Source organism: Macaca thibetana, chromosome 3 (genome assembly GCF_024542745.1).
Source record: "Macaca thibetana thibetana isolate TM-01 chromosome 3, ASM2454274v1, whole genome shotgun sequence".
In the NCBI taxonomy this organism is placed as follows: domain Eukaryota; kingdom Metazoa; phylum Chordata; class Mammalia; order Primates; family Cercopithecidae; genus Macaca; species Macaca thibetana.
In genome coordinates, this window is record NC_065580.1 from 74,040,492 (window position 1) to 74,060,133 (window position 19,642).

The 19,642-nt window shown below is 33.8% G+C and overlaps 2 protein-coding genes across 13 annotated transcripts in view; one reads left to right on the plus strand and one right to left on the minus strand.

Moving 5' to 3' along the window:
• The window catches only part of CASD1 (CAS1 domain containing 1), a 125,956-nt gene extending 108,348 nt beyond the window's left edge, over window positions 1-17,608 (plus strand). The window contains exon 18 of the mRNA XM_050782908.1: window positions 14,187-17,608. Coding sequence (XP_050638865.1) covers window positions 14,187-14,234 — 48 coding nt within the window. The 3' untranslated portion in view covers window positions 14,235-17,608. The remainder of the gene's footprint in view (window positions 1-14,186) is intronic.
• SGCE (sarcoglycan epsilon) overlaps window positions 1-19,642 on the minus strand; it is a 71,733-nt gene that overhangs the window by 32,432 nt on the left and 19,659 nt on the right. For 9 of the 12 annotated variants that reach the window (XM_050782928.1, XM_050782925.1, XM_050782926.1 and 6 more), the window contains 4 exons: window positions 12,584-12,706; window positions 10,793-10,950; window positions 5,906-5,978; window positions 1,338-1,536 (listed from right to left, as the gene is read on the minus strand). In XM_050782928.1, coding sequence (XP_050638885.1) covers window positions 1,338-1,536; window positions 5,906-5,978; window positions 10,793-10,950; window positions 12,584-12,706 — 553 coding nt within the window. The remainder of the gene's footprint in view (window positions 1-1,337; window positions 1,537-5,905; window positions 5,979-10,792; window positions 10,951-12,583; window positions 12,707-19,642) is intronic. The other 3 variants (XM_050782931.1, XM_050782930.1, XM_050782929.1) reach the window with 1 other exon arrangement.

Consider the following 19,642-nt stretch of genomic DNA (forward strand, 5'->3'; position numbering starts at 1 on the left):
ATTGTTTTAACAATTGTGGAACACATTACCTTAAGAAAACTGTTTTAAAACCTCCTTATTTGGAGAATGCCTTCAGGGAAGATAGCCCCATTCATACCATTCTATAGTTCTGCTTTAATTACTTTATAGGAAAGAGAACCATGTTGTAACTATGAAGTAAAAATTTAAGCTCTAGAATTATGTTTTCATATAGAAAGCCAATCAGCACATAGACAAGAGATAAAGCAACCATTTTCCTCAAAGGACTTCTATGTATGCTTGACTGACTTCAAAATCCATTGCTATAAAATAGAAGATAAAATTGAATTCTGAAATTTTCAGGTTGGACTTTACAGCTCACTGCTTTTCCCCATCTGCCTTCTACCTACTCCCACAGACCACATCCATGTGTACATAGTTCTCCTTTAAAGCTATCCTTACATTTAATTCTTACTAATCCACGTATTCTAGCTAATTCTAGATATCACCTGTATAAAAGTGTTTCCAGGATTATGGGTGAAGGAGAAGTTGAAAGGGGAATATGCTATGCAAAATGTGATTTATTCCACAGACTATACTTTTATAGGATTGAGGGAGGAGAAGCAAATCTGCCTCAACCTACATATTAAAAATTAAACATCAAAGTTTGTCTTGATAATAACTTTACCCAGGCAGGATTGTTTCTTGACCTCCACAAGGTCAGAAGTCATGCTTTCTATCTGCACTGCTTGAGAATTGACAAATACCTTTCAAATGCATTATCTCACTTAATCATTATAACAACTCTGAGGGAGAATATCTGTTCCCCACAGGAACAGATGAGGAAGTTGAGGCACAGAGGAGTTCAGGGTTTGCCCAGTGTCACCCAGCTTGTGAGTGACAAGGTCAGGCTTTAGGCCTTTGTGTCACAGGAATGGGTTTCAAATCCACCCCAGCCATCAGTCACCGACACATGGTGGAAAGAATGTTAAAGATGAAGAAATAGTTTCCTAGAATAAAGTTACAGCAGTCTGCGCATCCTTCTGCAGCTAATAACTGGGGCGTCAATTTCCTTTGAAATTCATGGCCCTAAATAATCAGCTTCTTTATGGAAGGTACAAAAGACTTAGTGCTGTAATTTATGATGCTGACCCTCATCTACAATTAGATTTCACAGACCAGGAACTTGAGATATAAAAAACCATTAACACGATATCTTTGTCAATATAGAAAATTACTAGTATGTTCATATCTTTACAATATCTATTTCTTATTAAAAAGAAAAATGCAATAGACCATCTTCCATCTATAATAAGTTTGATAAGATCACCATATTTAAAAAATCTATATTTAAGGCAATGAGATAAAGGTCTGCTTACCCCTCCTTCAGGTCATTAATGGGAAGTGGCACCCTGCCACCCCTGTCTAGGGCTGATGTGATGTTTATGGCATTCAGGCGCTCTGGCTGCCACACATTTTTCACTGCCCCAAGAAAGTCTCCAAGAACCTCACTGGCCAACATTTCTTCTACATTCATATTCTTAATGAAGAATTCTGCTTGATATGGCAACGGGAAGTCTAATTTTGGTGAAAAAGGGCATGCATATCTTTAATGAAGTAGTCTTTTAAAAAGGAAACAAAAGAACAATTTGCAATTTGTTGAGTTCTGTCATAATCCTGGCAGCAGGAAGCAATATTAATACTGACTTTAAAGGCTTTCTGTATAACAGAGGATGTGTCTAAAAACATAACCGACATTAGAAACAGAACTTTATCTACAATATAATAAAATCCAAGGCTCACCAGAGACTCATCAGGGCAATTTATAATCACAGGATTTGGCAAAACAACTAAGAAAAGATAAATCTGCATTTTAAATTTATAATATTACTGATCTTTCGGCAGCATGCTAAAATATTAGTTTTTCTGAAATAAAAATCAATTATATGTCCAATAGGAATTCTAAAAACCAGAACAATTCCACAGTTTTTAATTGCACTATAATTAAATATTCTAGAAAAATTATAAAGTTCTCATGGAATTCCACTTCACATTGTTGGAGATTTGGTGTTTTTTCCTCCACAATGTGTCATCAAAATTTCTCTCTAAATATTTCATGATTCACATATTAAAACAACCCCATGTCAAACTCAGCCTTTCGATATAAGAAACTGTAAATATATATAAAGATTATTTGTTACTCAAATGCTACTCTTCAATTACAAATCATCACTCTCTATATTCTAATTGTTCTCTTATGATAAATAATAGCTTTCTGTTTATTTAATAATATTTCTGTAAGAATAAAGGTTAATTTTTTAAATGTATTTACTATGAGGCAGGCCAAGCTAGGGGACTTAGGTGAATTAGAACATTTAATTCTCACAACAAGAGGGTGAGTGGCTGTTTGTATTTTTCATTATACTTTCCTATGAGAAAGCTTATTTTTAGAGAGGTCCAGAAGCTTATCTCATAATGTGAACTTACCTCATATGATTTTTATCTATGCTAAAAGAGACTGCATATATAAGGTGCTCAGCAGAGCTCCCAACACATAGTAGGAGCCTATAAAATATTAGATGTTAGCTTAATTATAATAATATGAAAAGATTGATTATCTGAATTTGTACTTTAAAAGGACAAGAAAATGCTTCTAGGTGCTACACAGATTTAAAGTCCCCAGTAGTAATTACACTATGTATATCCTCTCATTTATGTCAATAAAATTCATGTATCTGTAAGATATTCCACTTTTATTTAATGAACAAAAAATAAAAATTACATTAAGTACCTGAAATCTTGGTTAACTTATTTCTTATGAAGCATCCTATTAAAGGACATTTGATGCCTGAGATGAAGTCAGAGAAGAAACTATGGCTTCAGAATTTTCAAGAGTTTTCTAGAGTTTGGTCATCACTTTTTAAAGACTTAGTTTTTCAAAGCCCTAATCATACAAAGTTCTTTGCTTATCTCCTATATTGTCACTTGTTCTGCTTACAATTTTGTTAGATTTGCTTAATGTATAGCCCATCTGCAATCTAAAATATATTTCTTCTCATTTATGCAAATAAATTTCCTGTTTTATACAGATAAATAGCTTAATCATGCTACATTTATCTGCATACCTAGAAATAGTCATGCAGAAATGTGTTATGAAAAAGTTTCTTGGCAATAAATAATAAAATATTTATAAATAATATCAAATGCAGCTTTTGAATATGCCACAAGTCTAAAATCTATTCATTTCATTCAATGTTTTTACATTCAGTTTTCTTAAAAAGTATCTAAAACTTTTTTCTTATGATCAGTGCTACTTTTTGGAGAATTATTATCTGGCTTTTCCTGTTCCATGTGATCCCGCTTCATGGCTCCTTTTCTGAGACCTGCTGCAAAGCCTGTGGTTGCCACCACACCCCTCAGAGGCTCTGAGCTGGGCAGCTGCCTGCTATCTACCCATCCAAGAGCTGCTGCCAGGACTCCCAGAGATGAGTCACAGCAGCTTTCTAACTCTGGGGAAATCCCATGCCTGCTATATTTGGAAATCACAGAGGCCAAGAGAACTGTAGGCCAACAGATTGGTGGCAGGCCTCTGAGGCACTAAACCCAATTTAGAGAATCACTTTATGTACTCTCCTTGAGCTTCATGCTGTGTGAGTCTACATGACTAATTTCCCATTAGGTCTCTCAGAACAGGAGACAGCTGGGCAGGGAGTTGGACAGAGCATGATTACCCTGATACACAACTTTTGTTATTTCTTTTCCTAAATCTAATCTGGGATAAATAACACGAGTGTAGGCCATGCTCAAAGATGTACATCCCACTGCACATTTCTTTCTAGACCAGCAAGGACAAATGCATGGACTTTAGTGCATGTGGTTCAAATAGGTTTGGGCCACTAACCCTACATAAAAAGCAAAGGAACAAGCACTGCCTGGAGTAATGGTGGAGGCTTCTAAAACCTGTCTTCTACTCCTTCTCACTAGCACACCTTCCAAACCCCTTATTTAGACAAAGAGCCCTACTGCCAATTTTCAATCCTACAGTTGTCTAGCAGTCTTCCATTAGTATCTACTTGACCATGGGTCCCCATATGTCAACAACAACATCTATTGAGATGCCTTGAGTAATCTGTATCTACAGCACTGAGACTACATTTGAGAAGGAAGAAGTTCAAATTATAGACCAAGCTTTCCGTTTGTAGGGACTCTCACACCTGACAGAGTTTCGAGTCCCTTTGAGAAAATAATGGTGAGGTGAGATGGTCCAAGGCCACTGTAGTATAACTTTATAACTATAATGATGAATTCCCAAGGAGGAAGGAAACTTTTCAATTATTCTGCTCATTAAGTGTATTCCAATTCTACAGGGCCAGCTTAGACAGCATGCAAGCATCCAATCACCACTGTAGTCAAGAACAAAAGTCTCCCTGATCCAAACATAAATACCTACCAAAAGCCTTTGGGGAGTGGGAGAGTGAACAGGGAGTCTTCTGTCCAGGCCCACAGAACTGGCACTTGGACTTGCTTTTCATATATGAAGGTCATTTTAAATTTTAAACTTGCACATTTGTTGTCTACAATTGATACTGGTAAACTCCTGGGGGAAAACATTCACTTAAGGGGGTTTAAGTCTTCAAGCAATCTCTCCACACATATGTTTAATTTTACAGAAATTCCTTCTTTCATATAGTGTAAAAGTAATTTTTAAAACAGCCTTGACTGCATTATCATTAATTCTAAATTAGTAGGTTCTGATAAAATGTTTGGTGTTTGCTCATTTGTTTTTAGTTGCACTAGTAAATAGCAACAAAAATTCCCCTATCAAGAATGCACAATTGTTTTCTTGTTTTTAGAGGGAAAAAAATTCTGGATCTGTTTCCCTCCTGTCATCCTCATAAATGATATCTAACATAGGGAGGATTATTTCATGATTTATACATTTCAACATCAGGCCAGGTGTGGTGGTTCGCACCTGTAATCCCAGCACTTTGGAAAGCCAAGGCAGGTGGATCACATGAGGTCAGGAGTTTGAGACCAGCCTGGCCAACATGGTGAAACCCCATCTCTACTAAAAATACAAAAAATTAGCCAAGCATGGTGGCAGGTCCCTGTAATCGCACCTACTCGGGAGGCTGAGGCAGGAGAATCGCCTGAACCCAGGAGGCAGAGGTTGCAGTTAGCTGAGATGGCGCCATTGCACTCCAACCTGGGTCACAAGAGCAAGACTCCATCTCAAAAAAAAAAAAAAAATTAATTAATTACAAAGTATTTGGCGGTATTTTCCCAGTCAATTGATTTTTAAAAGGTCAAAATATTTGAGAGTGTAATTCTGAGAATAATTCCTTATCCCTAACCTTCAAAATTCTTAGGAAATCACTTACAATTTGAGCATATGAAACTTTAAATTGCTGAAAGACTCTACAAATTACTAATACACTATTAATTATTTAGGAAGGAAATTGTGCCCTAAGTTATGGTTTATTTGTTCTCCAGAAACCCTACATTATCACATACACTTATACTACTACCTACAGTAAATTTTTAAATAGATAATAAAAGCAGTTAGTAATTTTTTTTTGAGACAGGGTCTCACCCTGTCGGCTAAGCTGGAGTGCAGTACTCCAGCCTTAACTTGTAGACTCCTTACTCCATACTTATAAGAGAAATGCTATTGTTAGTCCCATTTTAAGGTGATGAAAAAGGATTAGAGAAATAAGAAGACTATCTGTTTGGCTTCCTATCTGAGCTTTTCATCATCATAACACACCATAATATTTTATAACAAATTAGATATTGCTTAGTTTTCTTTTCTATATCTTATTATTTCATCAGTTATATTAGGTATGTGGCATTTTAAAATTCTTAACTATATTTTATGTAGTTATAAAACATAATGAAATACTTCTTGTAAATAAGGAAATGATCATCAACATATTTTCATACATACCTTCTGCAGACATTATATTAATTATCAAATTATGCCTTGCAGTCTCAAAGGTGCGCCTATTGTAGGCAGTTATCTATTATAAAAGGAAAACCATATTAAAGAAGTGAAATGTTCTTTGTAAAATGAAATTCATTAAGGATTAAAATGAAAAAAATTGTCGTTCTTTCCATTTTCATTATTTGTTGATACACTTACAAAATAATCCTTCTCTAGGCAATGAGAACTCAGAGCTTTTAGCAATATTATGGGAAAATAAATAATTAGTCAGGTCTATTTAATGTACTGAAACAAAAAGTTAAAATCAGAAAGACTCTTTCATAGAAGGCCATTAAGCACTGGTAGCAATGCAGATGCATCATTAGTAAATGGATTAACCATTAAGAATTACTTACCGGTGATGTTCTTTCAAAAAAACAAACAATAATTTTTGTACTTTTACATGGAATTTAAGAATTATAATGAAAAGTACACTTTAAAACAAGCACATCTTTGTGTTTTTTGCATTTAATTCTAAACTGCACCCCAATCAGTCAAAAAATGTCATAAATAACCCTTTGGAAATCATATCTCACTTATGATGGGAGTAAAGTAGTAAGGATCAGAGTCCATAAAGGTTATGGAACATGCTCAAAAACACAAATCAATCCCTTCATACGGTCAAATATTAGTAAACATTTGCAGAGCCAATAGACTTACATCAAAGTCAATTCAGAAACAGCCAGTGCAAACAACACACAAAGCAAAGGCCAAAAACAGGATATGGTTTCAAAACTTAAGGACTATTTAACTTTATAACAGATATTAAATCATTCGGACACGTCTGCAGTACCTCAAAAAAAAAAAAAAAAAAGAAAGAAAAAGAAAAAGAACAAATGATTGTGTCAAAATCTTAGAATCCCAGCACTAACCTTCTGGCAATGATTGCAGCTGGAGGTGACACTGAGACAAAAAAGTAGGATGAAACTGATTTCAACTAAAAATAAATATCTTGTGCATTTTAAAACAAATATCAAAGATTTTTATACATTACATGAGTGTCAAAAAAATAAGTTGCAGTCATTGAAAATACTAAGTTAGAATAGCAAGAATTTTGAAATAAATAATTCCAAACCTTTAACAATGTTTAAAAGGTACATATTTTGAAAGGCATATTACTCCATAAAGTTAAAAGAAACTCTCTCTCCATGATTTGTCAAATTTCCATCATATTTAATTATTTCCTTGCTGCTATCTGTTGGGACACATGATCAATTAATTTCACACCAAACATTAAAATTAAGACTAGCCATTAAACAAACTAGGAATTTTTCCTCAAATGAAACATACAAAAAATGCTAACTAGATTTTGTTGAGAAACTTCATCATTTGAAAAGTTTACCCTGCAAAACATTTAATCACATTTTCAATAAAAAGTATAATCCTCTACTATTTGTTACAATATCATGAAGCTTCAGCTCAGAAAAAGATAGATTTTTTCAAATTAATAGCAACATTTTTATGGGTAGCCTTCCCTTAATCATCACAAATTTCATTATTATAAGTTTCATAAATTCCAATAAATGTCTTTATTTTTAAATAATGCAGACTATTGAAGGGAGTGAAGAATATTTTATATCAGGAGGAAGAATTTTATTATCTGATTTTATAGTTGATGCTTAATTTTAACAGCTGTATCAGAATGTAGTCCTTCTATCACTTCCAATGAGACATTTAATTGCTGTAATATCCTCAGATTTTACTTATTATGATGATGTGAAGACCTTCAAAGCAGAAGAGTATGTGTGTGTCTATGTGTGCATGCTTTATTTTTATTCTCCAATTTCTAAAACAGAGCTGATCTATTTTAGATACTTAAAATTTAAATATTTCAAATAAACATCTACTGAATGAAGGAAATAGTAGACTTATATGATTAAATATTATATATTTAAGATACAAAAATTATTGACTAACTTAATAGAATATTTTAAAATATCATACCTGTTACTATAAATGAATGTAAAAATGAGCTATTTACAGATAAATCACTACGTTATATAAAAGATATGGTAAACTTTCATTTTTATTTTTTTAATATATTTTTATACATTTTCATAACACTGTATGTTAGTCATAAAGTATATAATGAAGGCACTCACAATAAACTCTTATGAAACCATCTCAGTACATGTGTTTCACTCCTAGCCTAAGCCCTTGTCTCTCCCCAACCAGAAGTAGTCATTCTGGATTTGGTGTTTAACAATCCATTCATTTAAAATACAATTTTATTATAATTGCATGAATGCTTAAAGCATATGGTTTAGTTTGCTTGTTTTTGAGCTCTACCAAAATGGCAAACTATTATATGTAGTCTTCTAGTACTTTTTTTTAAATTGAACATTGTGTTTAAAACACTTATTCATATTGCTGGGCAAGCTTAAGTTCACTGTTGCTCTGAACATTCACTGTGTGAATACATCAAGATTAATATATTCTCTTGCTGATAGACTTTTGGGTCTCTATTGTTTTGTGGCTTTCCAGTGTTGTGCTATACAAATGTTGCTTGATGAGCATGATTGTACATGTCTCCAGGAGGGCATTCGCAAGTGCTTCTTTGGGGCATATTGCTAGAAGTAGGACTGCCATATCATAAGGTACAGGAATACTCAACGATATGAGATATTCAGTACTGCTTTCCAAAGTAGTGAAGCCAACTCCCACATCCACCTGCAGTGCATTTTACTGATGGCAAAATTTTCATTGTGATCTCCATCTGAATATTCCTCATTACCCATACAAGTAAGCTACTTAAGTTTATTGGCATTTGTGTCTCCTCTTTAGTGAAATATCTGTTTCTTATTAAATTGCAGGATTTCTTTATTATTTTAGATGCTCTTAGTCAGCTACATGTATTGAAAATACCTTCTCCCAGTTTGTGGCTTGTCTTTTTAAATCATGCTCTGGTTTAATGGTTGATGAACAGACATTCACAAATTTCATATAGTGAAATTGATAAATTTTTTCTCTTAAAAATATTTAGGTCTTACTTAAATCCTTCCCTATCCATAGGTCAAAAAGAGATTTTTCTACATTTTAATATAATTGTTTAAAAATTTGCATTTTACATGTAATCCCTAATCTACCTAGACTTGAGACCTGGCATATATTCTGTTAGATATATTCCTAGTACCTCAACATTTTTGTTGCTATTAAAAATGGTATTTTTAAAAATGTGTGTTTTCTCAATACTTGCTATTCATGTATAGAAATGCCACAATAATTTATACTGATCTCACAGTTCACTGCTAGCCTTTAAGATTCTTAATGGTCTACAGACCATTTATATCATTGATAGTTTCCATTTCTTCTTTTTAAATCCTTATGGATTTAATTTCTTTTTCTTTCTTTACTGTACTGGCTGGGACCTCCAATACATTCTGTAATAGATTTATCAGACAGAGTTATTCTTGTTTTGTTCCTGAATTTAAATGAAATTTCTCTAACATTTTACTATGAAGAATGATGTTCGCTATTACTTTTGGTAAAAACTGGCAAATTAAAGAACTTCACTTCTATTCCTAGTTTGCCAAGAGCTATTTTTTCTTATCAAGAATAGGTAGTAAATTTTAATAAACACTTTTTCCATAACTATCATGACAATTATGCTGTTTTTCCTTCTTTAATCTGATAATGTGGTGAATTACATTTATATATTTCTTTTATAACTTTTACTGAATATTTTAAAAAATTAATTTGACAATAGCTCAAACTAACTTGCTTCTTCTAAGTACCTGTCTATCTTATAGCTACACTGCCTTAAGGAATACGATTTATAGATAGAAATCACTGAACGGTTAATACAAACTTCAATTCCAAATGAATTGGCCACTGTGGAAGCTCACATCCACAGTACACAGCTGACTAAAACTTTGGAGAAAGATTCATAGTAAGTAATCCTCTGAAAGGATGTATACTTTTAGTTTATACATCCATTCATTTTTTTAAAGTATTGTATTAATTCCCACTAAAGATTCAATGTAACAACTGTTTTGTTGTTGTTAATTTCTAATATCTCCCAGCTAAGATGCTAGGTGCTGGTGAGGACCTGATGAATGGTAACACTGCCATCACTTCTAGAATAAAGGCTAAACACATCAGGATGGCTTACAGAGCCCTCAAAGATCTGCCCCTACCAGCATCAACACCTCCCATTCCCATCATTTGCCTACTGGGGTACATCCTCTTCCAGCCACACTTATCATTCTCTGAGACCATGTGACTTTCCTTATACCTCCAAGATTATAATACGTTGTTTCTTCTGCCCAAGACGGCCTTCCTTCTACTTTGTGAAGTAAATTCTTTACTTTGCATCAAACAGCACCTTCTTACTATAGCAGTTATTACAGTGTGGGCTAAGTATTTGTTTGCATCCCAGTCCTCCAACCCCTGAATTGTAAGATATGGCAAGACTCATCTGTTATTTATCATTCTATCCCTAAGCACCTATCACAATGCTTGGCACATAGGAGGGGTATATAAGATGTCTGTTGAATGGCTATATTTCAATGAACATAATTCAAAATACAGAGCAAATAAGTCTATCAAGTCTACAATTATTTTCTCAAATAGAATTCATATTATAATAACCTATTTCTTTTAAATGTCGTGACTTTTTCCACAAATTTAGACTGTCATTTTAATATAAAAGCTGAGGCAAAACTTTATAAACAGAAAAGAATGGCACATTTCCAAATGTTATCTACTGTGTTTCCATGCACAAAATATTAAAAACCACATCAGGTAACTACAGTTTCAACACTTAAAACTCACATTACAATATATATATATACACACGAACACACACACATATATATATGTATAGTTTTGCTCTTTCTAGGGGTAAATTACCTCAATGATTGTTGGCTTCCCCACATTTTCAGCTGTTGGGGACCCATATAGGACTCCATCACTATATGGTGTCCTTTGGATATATCGAAGCCATCCAGGTCGGTCTGGGTAACCCATTAAATTTGTATTAAATGTTATGGGATCATTACTAATCTCGCCTAGATAAGAAACAGAGAATTAAGACATAAGACAGTTATTTTCACACATGTTGCTTTGGTAGTTTCAATCAAAACATTCTGTCTAAAATTTTTTTCTTATTTTGTAGCCAACTAAATACACACATACAAAACCCATCTGGGTATTTAAATTAGGGCTCCACGTTAAAAAAAAAAAATCCTTTTGGTTGTTTAATTTGTCTCAAAATCTGATGCAACAAAGAAAGCAGATTCATACAATTTTCTTGGAAATATATTTTTGGTCACCAAACAGTGAGATAGTTCTGCCAGTGAGACAACTATCTTTCAGGAAAATTCCCTAATCATGCTGATGTACTCATTCTTTTCCAAAATATTCCATTCATGAAACGCTGGACACTATCATATGAGTATGAAAGATATTCCAAAATTGTAAAAGTCTCTTAAAAAAATGTAATTTTAAAACACTGGAGGATAGGATGAAAAAGACATTACAAATCCATAACAACTGTACTAATGACAGTATATATTAATCATAAGCAATAATAACAGCATCATTTATTAGCACATTCCCTGGCCCTGTTAAATGCTTTACAAGCCGTATTTCATCTATTTTCACACATACCTATGAACCTACTACTAGTATTAGCCCTGATTTTATTGATGGAATATGTAATTTTCCACATTAAGTTACTTCTCCATGGTCATATTAAGTGATGAAACTATAATAGCATTTAATCCTGGCTGACTCCACAAACTACGCTCTTAACTACATGTTTTTCTTCTCAAATGTTATGGCTGCTGCTCAAAAGTTTGAGCCATATAGTTTTGCAAACATGGAATGCCTCATAAGAAAACATTAAAAAAAAATTGATGAAAAGACTATTTCTTCTTGAATACTATTAGGAACATGGTTAACTATATCATGGGAGAGTTTTCAGGTACAGTATTCATCATATAATCTTCAAAAAGAATAGTTATATCAATTCTAATGCTAAAAACATTCTTATACAATATAATTTTCATAAAATTTGCTTTTATTTTCTGCTTAAGGAAGAGTTATAACGATAGGTTTTCTCTTGCTATTCTTTGTATACCTTCGTTTATTTGATGGCATTTATGATCATTCAAAATAACATATTTAAGCCAGTAATGAATTAAATAAGACTTCATAATTGGTATCACTTAAAAGGAAAAATTAATCTCCATAATATTATTAAGGAGTTATATGAAATTATATCCTATTGTAAAAGCTTTTTAAAAGCTCTTACCTAATGCCATTTTTCATTCTCCTCTACAACATATGTATAGTTTTCCAAAAATGAAAGTACTATGTGAGAATCTAGGTCTTAATATAGAAAATCGTAAGTTTACAGCTATAATCATTTCCATGTGAATATAGGTAGATCACTTGTCAGAGACATAAAACTCAAGACTGAGAATCCAGAAATATGGTTTCTTTAACATTCAAAAATAAATTATTTTTGTCTGTAATTAAATTTCTAATCTGAAAATGAGAAATGTCCTACAACAATTTATCACATTTAGACCATTTGAATTAATGTTAATGATATTTTATCATATATGTCTAGATTATGCAAATTAAACAAAAAATTTAGTGCGTTAACTACTTTTTTTCTCCTCACAAAGAACATACCAGGTTTTGGGTAAGGTGGAAATTCCCCCTTAAAATATTCTCTTTCCAAAACATGAACAAAGAGGACACCTGCTGATGGGTATACATTCCGATCGGAGTGTACCTTGGAGAAAATAGTGTACACTGAAAACAAAAAGGAAAGATAAGTAACAGAAAGACAAATAATGAGATATGCCCTTGATAATTCAGCTTACACTCTTTATAAAGAGGGGTCTCACTACGTAGACATTTCTGGAAAAATTGAAGCAACATGCAAGGAAACTGTTAATAACAATTTGTTTTAAATGGAAGTTATTTCAGGACAAAACGGGAAAAAAATTCTTTTGATTTGTGTTTACAGGCTTTTCAAACACTACATAAACAAAATTATGCACATTTGATATTTTAGACCATTATTAAATAATGAAGCTATCCAAAATATCTTTTTGGTAATTTCTTTTTTATTTGAGGTTATTACCAACAAAATACATCATAAGAACTGACCAGCTACAAAATTGTTTCAGATGTTTTTCTTCTTTCCTTTTTTTTAAAGCAAAGTACACAGAGTAATTTTTAAGTGGTAAGAATCCATACTATACTAATTGTTTTCTAGGCAAAGCATGTCAGACTATATAACACTATCAATAGGTATAATGTGGTTTTTATGTATACTTATAAAAATGTATTGGATACTTTTTCTGGGAATTCATTCCTCACATCCCTCATAGACATGATTTATTCAATTTTCCCTGATCTTGATATTTAGTAATTCAAACAATATAATCTATTATATGCTGCATCCTAAATAAGCAATAACAATTACATAATAAAATTCAGGCCAAATAATTTATTGAAGTGAAATACGTAAATTTCATGATTTACCAGTTACTTAAGACATACGAGGTGAGTACATTAAAATGGCCAATTATTTTGATTAGTTTCCACCTATTGTTTTTGCTCTGATAGCATCTTCTCCATTAACACATTATTGCCGTTACTCTCATCACATCTGCAATCTCTTTTGGGTTTCTATTTTCCTGATTGGCTAGTGGCTGCAATTTTTAGACAGATTAACCCTATCAGGCCAGTTCTTTCTTTTAAGTCATTGATGGATTTGTAAATATGGTAATTAACCTTAAGAACCCCAAGGCTGCTCACTCCAAGCTCACAACTTACTAAAAGCCTTAGATAGCAAGATCACTGAACTACATTTTTCAGCACAAAAATCAAAACTCCCACAAAATGTTTCTTTATCTGTGAAAACTTGTCCCTGCAGTTCAGTGGATAGCTGCCAGAAAGGGGGAACTGAGCTAAAATATTTGGCTCGTAGCTTCATGTATCTACAGCTTTACTACTAAAAACATAACTTCAAAGGCTGTGTAACAGAGGGAAGGAAGCTACAAGTTATGTTTAAACTAGGTTTGTAGAGAGATCTATTCTTTCCTGATTTGTTTTGTACTAGTATTCATAAGTGATCTTCCCCCGTGGCATTTACAGTACCCACCTTCTACTCAAGAACAATGTACTTACCAGCAGGAATAATCCCATTCCCCAAAACAAGAATGAATGAAGCACAGAAAAATAGTAAAGATGAGAATTCTATACTTTTTTTTTTTTTAACCAGTTTGATACCACAATGTACCCTGAATGTGAAGTGCTATGGGGAATATGAAGATGAAAGAGACCCGGCCACTGCTTTCCAGGAGTTCACCATCTGGTTTGGGAGACCAACATCCACCTAACTAGGTATTATCCCAGAGGTAAAACTGCTCTGGCAACACCTGGAAAAACGGGAGGAGCAATTAAAGTTGGACAGATTCGGAAAAGATTTATGGAAGAAGTGGAATTCAATATGGCTCCTCAAGTACTACAGTAGTAGGATTCTGAAACTCAGAGATGTGGAATTTCGGCAATTCAGCAGTGAACATATGTGCAACATACAATACTGGATACTGTGAGGGCCTTTCAAGGAAGGGAATTAAGCCAGTAATGCTGGATCCTGGGGTAAATTTAAGGTAGGGGGAGGCAAAACTGGGAAGAAAAGAAGAGTCAAAATAGGGAGTTTTGAACTCCTACTAAGAAGTCATTTCACTCTATATATCAAAGTATTTAAATTCAAGATCACAGCATTACATCCCAAGCAGAGAACATTTCAAATAATCTAAAGGAATCTCTTTGGAGTTTATCTAATTATCTAATTTTTTCTTTCTAGAGATTAAAAATACCTTGAAGTACAGCACTAAGTTTTATTTACCTTGCTATTTTCTCGGCAGCTAGAAGAGAGTCTGGTATATTTGAATAATTGTATCAATGCCTATGGAATGGATATGTACGTTCTAATACAAAGTACGGCAGAGGCAAACACAAGTTTCCTATTAGTGAACTAAATATATATAATACTTACAGAGGTAGCATTCTGTAGATTATCATCCTTCATTGACATTATAAACTAATAGTCTCCCTTAGTATTTGCTGCTATAAGGTGGTAAAAGCTAGCTTACAAAGCAAAATGAAAGGTTGTTCATATTAAATAATACTGAAATGATTCCATTTTCTACATTGCCCTCCACAGGTAGTGAAGTGAAACCATTAAAGAAAGGGTACCTGCCACCCCATATCATCTCACTTCAAGAACTTGCATAGAACATCTCAGTTTCTGCTTTTATAAAAAACATTTCTGCGATCTACAGAGCCAAGACACAATCTACCATGGCCCTCCTGGGTTTGAAGATGACAAGCACATTTCTTTATTCATGTGTACTCAATTGCCTTTCAGCAATCTGCTGAACTGCATACTTGCTGGTCAGTTACCTTGGCAACTCCACAGTAAAGGCTGCTTCACTTTAAGTATAGTATGCCATTCACTTTGAGAAAAACATGATACAGATGTATGACACATTCATCATCTAGAAATGGAAAATGACTAAGCCACTATGTTTTGTTTGTAAAAATAATACTTCCTTTCTGTAGCATCAGTTTAAATTACAGGCACCCACACAACATTTTAGAGCAGTGCCCTTTGCCTTTCCCTTTCGCATTTGTTACTTGCAAAACAAATAGCTCTTCAACAGAGGCAATTTGGGCAGTATTTACACCTATGCTTCCTTTCAAAAACAACAAATGACACAGAGAATTCGAAGCTATAGGTTCTTGTTCTAAACATGAGCCATATAAATAAAGCTGATGGGGTCTGCTCCAACACCCACAGAGGCTATTACTAACAGTTAACACATGTTGCACTCACATATGCCTAGGCAGTACTCACAAACCATAAGCTTAAAGCATGTTGTTTTCCTTAAGAGCAAGTCTTGAAAATCAAATTTAAACACTCTAAGAATCCACAACACTAAGATCTAAACTCTGAAATATACATGTATACAGTGCCATGCTAATTAAGCCAAGGTAACAGGGTCTGGCCTCTCTGTGTATCGCATGGTTTTGCAATCTTCTATGGCTGCAAATCCATTACCTCTGCAAACATATGCCACTAGATATAAATGAAACTGGAAACCTATGGGTGGTTAAATCCATGCAATTCTATCACCAGTAATGGGAAAAACAATGAAACCAAAAGTCCAACCCACAAGAGGTCAAAAACACCATCTCCAAATAGCAAGGATAGCTAGATTTACAAAGATTAAAAACTTCTGAAGACAGGTAGTCATAAGGAACAGAATTTTAAAAGTAATAATTACATATCTGAGTAAAGACAGCCAAAAGGGTATGTAAGCAAGTAGCTGGGATCATTATCTCGCTCTCCCTAAACATAGTCCCAATGTCTCTCATCACCGTGTTACCAAAACCTTGTTCACAAAATGTTATCTGTATGTTTCATTCACAGGTATAGAATCTGCAGCCATTTCAACAACTGTATATTATGTGACAGCACAGAGCCCAAATAACAGACCATGATAGCAGTAGCAAAAAAAACTGGGACCTCATGCAAGCTAAACAATGTCTTGTTTTCCTTTACTAATAGTCCAGTGGAAACTTTCTCTCTCCATAATGAAAATATTAGGGTGTGCATGTGTGCTTATTACAATTACCTTCAAAGCAAGTTCGAATGTATTTAGTAAACATTAAATTTTGAAAGTATTATGATGGTATGTTGCTAATGAATCCACAGCACATAACTTCACATTTCTCACAACGATTATTCTTAATGGCATATGCATAAGCACAGGCACACACACAGCCCCTTCGCTACAAAAATGTCCAGAGAACACTTGCCAGCCCTTTTTCTGCATCACCAAGAACAATTACATGGCTATAAAGATAAAATAACCACTGAGTATAAGACCCTGCAAGTCTGAGCTAGTTTTAAATCTTAAAGTCATCTCTCTTGTGAAATCTTTGAGAAGAAAGTCATATTGTCGATATTTATGTCCAGGTGACTTTTATTAGGTAGCCAGTATGTTTAGGTCTCTCTTACAGATGCTTTATTAATAAATTAATCACTGTAAAATGTCCATTTATAACATCATTTTCTAATTTTTAAGGTTTACAAGGATCTAGTAAAATCTCAGTTTCCCAGAACCCCATGAAATGAATTGTTCCATGGAGCTGATTTTTCTGAAGTACTCTGCAGTTGATTCTTTTTCATGACGGTACAAGATCATCATTTTCTACATCAATTGTTGCACTCTGCTCTATTATACGGTGATACCCGTGCGGACTGTCTGGTTGCCTTGTCATTTACTGATCATACTGTGGGTCCCAGTCTGCTAATGCTTTTTAAGGCTGTGTGTTTTACAGATTTGTTTTATCTTTTGTAGACAAGTTGTCAGCTGTCATTTCTCATTGCTATCAGTATGTTTCCTGTAGCAGCTTCTCTATCCCCTCTAATTTGCTGTTATTAATCAGCTACAGGTTTAGAAACCAGACTACCAAATGAGGCAGGGTTGCGCATTAAAGTAAAAGCAAATGCGTACTGTTTAACGCACATAGGGCTCTGCTAGATGTAAAAGACAGGAGCCTGCATTCGCAGCATCTATTTTGGCTGCTGAAAGACTCTTTTGTGGCGTATTTCCTGGTTCTTAGTTGACGCAGTACACTTCTGAATAGATGATCTTACTATACTTGAGAGAGAGCCATTACTTAAGGTGATGGCAGCAGAAACTCTGTTATAAAATACATTCACAAATAAATAGGTGTACAATTGAAAGTCTTAATTCAACCCATATATTACAGAACCATGAACTGTCAAATAAAAAATGGATTGAATGAGTTTTATAAAATAATTACTTACATATTTGATGTGTGGGAAATACACTGCATAATTTAAACAAAGAGATCTATGAATTAAATGATCTATTGCCCTTAGTTATAGCAAAATCAGCCTAAGGTACTATAACACAATATAATTAATAAGTAACTTATTAATAAGCAATTAAAGTCTATTTCTAAAAGCATTTCAATTTTATCAATTTGTTTCTCACATGAAGAGTTTGAAGATGGAAGCTATTCGGTGGGGGCAAGCATCACAAAGGTGTTTTAATTTAGTTCAAATTACTTAAATATGATAGTATATATTTCACAGCTGGGAAATTAGTTGTTTAAGCAATTTGAACTTAGTTTAAATATTGCCTTAACAGTAAGTATTATCTAAAAAAAAATTTTGGATAAGAATAATTAAGAAGGTTTTAAGGTATGTTGAGGATATAAAGAGAGTACTAAATAGCCACCGATCTGCTGTACCTTTTAAATAAATTGTTGCCTAAGCAACTAGGTATGGTCATCCCTGATAATTAAAAATGTTAAGTACTGACAAAAATTAATACTTCTTGTCTCATATTTTATAGTTTTAACATCTAAAAACTCTTTATGAGATTCAGAGTCCCTGTATACACAGAAATTGATTACAAGAGGCAAATCTCACTTGCTGTCTCTGCATCAAAAGAACTCATTTCAAGGTTTGCATAGCCTGATACATTTATGGATGCCTTTCTAATTTATTTTTTAACATGTTACTACAGTCAAATTGAAATTTAATTATTAAACCAGATAATTGCTGCAGAGAAATATTTTAAGAGATATCAATATCCAGCCAGTTACACAACCTGTTTTTGTTTTTGTTTTTCTCACTAAGATTTACCTTGTGTTTTATCAATACAACTTTATGAATGTTGGCTTTGAATCAAAAGCTTTTCTCAGCAGTCTGCCCTTCACCTTTGAATTCACTCAACATCAAAGTACTGCAGGCCATTCATCTGGCATTGGCCAGCTATTGTTTTTTTTCAGTCACAGATAGTCCATGCCTTGGCTGTGGAATCCATCACTGGGAAGGCATTACAGTGTCTTTGTAAACTTAATTTCTCTAAGAGATATGGCCACTTTTCTTTACATGAAGTAGGAGAGGAATCTATTACTTGAATCTTCTTCTACAAAAAAGCAGAAGAGTTTCTTCATGATATTTTTTTCCCAACTAAAACCACTGACTTTTAATCTTTCCAAACTGGAACTAAACATCTTGATTATTATGTGATTTCATGTGTGTGTGTTTTTTAAATGTCAGTTGGAAAGAGGTTCCATACCATTGTTAATTGGTGATCAATAAGCTTAGTGTCATAGTATGCTACATTGAAAAGAGCTTTATATGTTATCGTGTCTGGGCATGCCAAATATATTTCTTTATTAAGAGACAGATCGTAACATTATTTCCTACCTGCATATGGCCTCTGCCTCCTACTCAACCCACGATTCCTGACAGTTACTAACAATCAGAGTTTGCATGCATTTGCTCTCCTGGAGAGTTCAGTCTCTCTATTATCTATTTTATAGATAACAAAATTGAACCTACAGGGACTAAGTGACTGCTTCAAGCCTATGGAACCCATAACGAGAAAACAGAAAAAAGGAAGGGTGTGTTGAAGAAGCTGATGGCCCTCAGCTTGCTCAAGTAGGTCCCCTACTCCCATTCCAGGGAAAAAAAGAAGAGATTCCATAGTCCATACCTGGAGTATTCTTCATTACTTTTGTAACCACTTACTGGGTGCTGAGGTAGAATGATGCCAAAAGTGTTGTTCCAAGGCGTTCAAATTCCTTGGAATCCTATTTACAGAAGTACCATCCTACCACTTT